This window comes from Terrapene carolina, unplaced genomic scaffold, assembly GCF_002925995.2.
Source record: "Terrapene carolina triunguis isolate 2854851 unplaced genomic scaffold, T_m_triunguis-2.0 Scaffold32560, whole genome shotgun sequence".
Lineage (NCBI taxonomy): Eukaryota > Metazoa > Chordata > Testudines > Emydidae > Terrapene > Terrapene triunguis.
In genome coordinates this window covers 1-2,805 of record NW_020696911.1, presented here as the reverse complement: position 1 = coordinate 2,805, position 2,805 = coordinate 1, and the positions used below count along the sequence as shown (strand labels likewise).

The window sequence follows — 2,805 nt, the reverse complement described above, 5'->3', positions numbered from 1 at the left end:
TTGCAAATCAACATTTTTAATGGTTATCAACTAATGAGAATCAACCTATCATTAGGAAAATAACTAAAAAGTACAACATAAAAACCCCCCCCCCCCCCCCCCCCCCAGTGTAACCACTGCACACCACTTCCCATCCCGAGCCAGGGAGAGAACCCAGGAGTCCTGAATCGTAGGGCAGGTAGATCGGGGTGGGAAGCAGAGCTGGGGTCTCATCTGCTCTGTCTCGGGGCGGGTCCTTACCCTGCAAAGACATGAAGCAGATTTGTCCATGAGTCGACTCTGATCCCCATGTATCAGCCCTGCCCCTCTGCCCTACAGGGCAGCCGGGACAGGGGGGGCCAGGACAGAATCCCTGCCCCCCACGCTCTGCCAGGGGGAGCCCCACCCCCTGCAGCTGCTGAGCCTGGATACCCTAGAGACAGGTTCCCACCCCCGGCAGCACAGTGGCTCCTACCGAGCCCCCTGCCCCAGCCCCCCTACAGCCCAGCGCCCCCTAGTGCTGCCCAGGGGCTTTGGGGCCAGCTCTCACTGCCAGGGGAGTGCGCCCCCAGCCCCTGGGTTTCCTTCCCTGTCTGCCATCCAAGCTATGAGACCTTTACAGCCCGGCTTAGCAGCGGCTTTAACCCTTCCCTCGCTGGGCGGGGCACTCACTTCCTCGGGTTTTCCTGTAACAGAGGAAGGCCAGGAGACCGTCCCTGCCCCAGCCAGGTGCCATTCACACCTGGAGTCACTGCGGAGCAGGTCTGGGCGCGCCTGTCCCTATTTCGGAGGAGGAATGTCCCTGTGTCTACAGAGCTACAGGGGAGCTTGTCTGCCAAACGGGGCTGTATCGAACCGGGGGCGCTAATTCCGACAGCCTAGACTTGCTTTGAGACCCCCGCGAGGGTCTGGCTGGGGGTGGGGCTGGGAACGGGGATGCCGAGCCGGTCCCCTCACCTCTCACCAGCAGCTGCACGGGGTCGCTGGGCTGCGAGGAGACGAAGGGCTCTGATTGGGGCCGGTAGCTGCAGCTGTAGTTCCCTCCATGCTGCCGGCCCACGGTGGGGATGCGGAACTCGGCCCCATCCCCAGCAGGGTCCATGTGTTGCTGCAGGTTCTGGTCTTCAGCCTTGTGCAGGAAGAACGTCACATTCTGGCGCTGCCCCTGACACCGGATGGTGACGTTTGCCCCTGGGGCGGTGACCCCAGTGGGGCTCAGAGAGATGGAGGGTCTGGGTAAGCTGGGATCTGCGCACAGGAGACAGGCCGTGAGAGCCAGACCCGGGCACCCACCCAGCCCCGGCCTCCCCAACCGGCCCCAGCCATGGACAGATCCTGGGGCCCCCGGGCAGAGATTCTCTCCCAGAACCCAGAGTTCCCCCCACGCAGAATCCCGGCCCTGCGAGCTGGGCTCCCAGCCCCACAGACATCGAGCCGCAGCTCCCTAGTTCTTGGGATCCTCATATGCCTGTGTGTGGCCCCGGTCTCATTCGCTGTATCCAGCCCCCCGAGCACAGAGCGACTCACAGGCTGGTCTCTGGTGCCCGGCACCACCCAGCACCACAGGCCCTGAGCCGCACACAAGAAGGGAGTCAGCCTCCCATTCTACATAGCGGGAAACTGAGGCACAGACATAGTCACTTTCCTCAGTGAGCTCCCAGGGGCCGGGACTGTCTCTTCACTCTGTGTTTATGCAGCACCTGGCACAACAGGGCCCTGATCATGGCAGGGGCCCTACATGCACCCGCAACACAAGGGATCCAGCGCTATTGAGGCCAGCGTTTGCAGAGGTCTCCACAAACTGTGGGTATCTCGGTTTGTGGGCGCTCGGCCTGAGAACCCTGAAGATTGAGGCCCCCCCACAATGAAGGACACTTTTGAGAACCGTGGTGTGCTCCCATCACACAGCGTCTATGGCCGCAGCAGGAGCTGGGCCAGATTTCCTGGGTCCCAGCCCAGCGCTGTGACCAACAAGCCACTGCTTCTCCTGCAGCCCCTGCCTCATTCAGCCCGGGCCGGGACATTGCCTGGGGCGGGCGCTGGAGAACAGAGGGGAGGGGATCACGGGATTAAATAGCGACTCACGGTTCATACAAACTGGGGACAGCGTTAAAGTCGCCTCCAGGAGCTGCTGCTCCACCCTGGCTGGGGAACCCCCCAGTGACTCCGTCCCCACTCCCCAGCCGGGCGTCCCCTCTTTGGGGTCAGAGCTCAGGATAGAGCCTGGCTCTGAGCGTCCCATTGGTACCGAGCCCCCGTGAGGGTCTTGCTGGGGATGGGGGTGGGGCTGGGAACGGGGACGCCGAGCCGGGCCCCTCACCTCTCACTACCAGCTCCACGGGGTCGCTCCACCTGACGAACGGCTCCGACCTGCTGTGATGGGAGCAGCTATAGTTCCCGCCCTGTTCCCGGCGCACGTTGTTGATGGGAAACACAAACTCCGGCTTCTCCGAATCCACGTGTGCAACATGGCGTCCCCCTTTATTCAGCACGATCCGCACGCCCTGGCCCTGCCCCCAACACTGGACGGACACAACTCCCCCCAGGGAGACCTCCCCGCTGGGGCTGATGGAGGGCTTGGGCAGAGTGGGCTCTGGGAGCAGAAGGAGACAGGCCGTGAGACGCAGACCCCGGGCGGGGAGGGGCCGACACGGCGACCCAGCAACCGGCCCCCACCCAGCACAGCTCCCCATTGAGTGCTGGGCCTCCAGGGGAGTGGGGAGGGGCCGGCTGAGCAGCCCCTAGGCCCCAAAAGCTCTGTGTGTCCCCCTGGGAAAGGCCCCCTGCTCCGCAGCTTCCCCTGGAGCCAGGGATCCCCCCTCCCTC

General features: G+C 63.6%; 1 protein-coding gene across 1 annotated transcript; it reads right to left on the bottom strand.

Moving 5' to 3' along the window:
- Nucleotides 1-114: 114 nt before the first annotated feature.
- Nucleotides 115-2,572, bottom strand: LOC113409335 (T-cell-interacting, activating receptor on myeloid cells protein 1-like; the record flags this gene model as incomplete). The annotated part of the gene is made up of 3 exons (XM_026663118.2): nucleotides 115-241; nucleotides 937-1,227; nucleotides 2,300-2,572. Coding segments are annotated over 3 exons (569 nt in total), but the record flags the coding sequence as incomplete, so codon positions are not given.
- Between the last annotated feature and the right edge of the window lie 233 nt (nucleotides 2,573-2,805).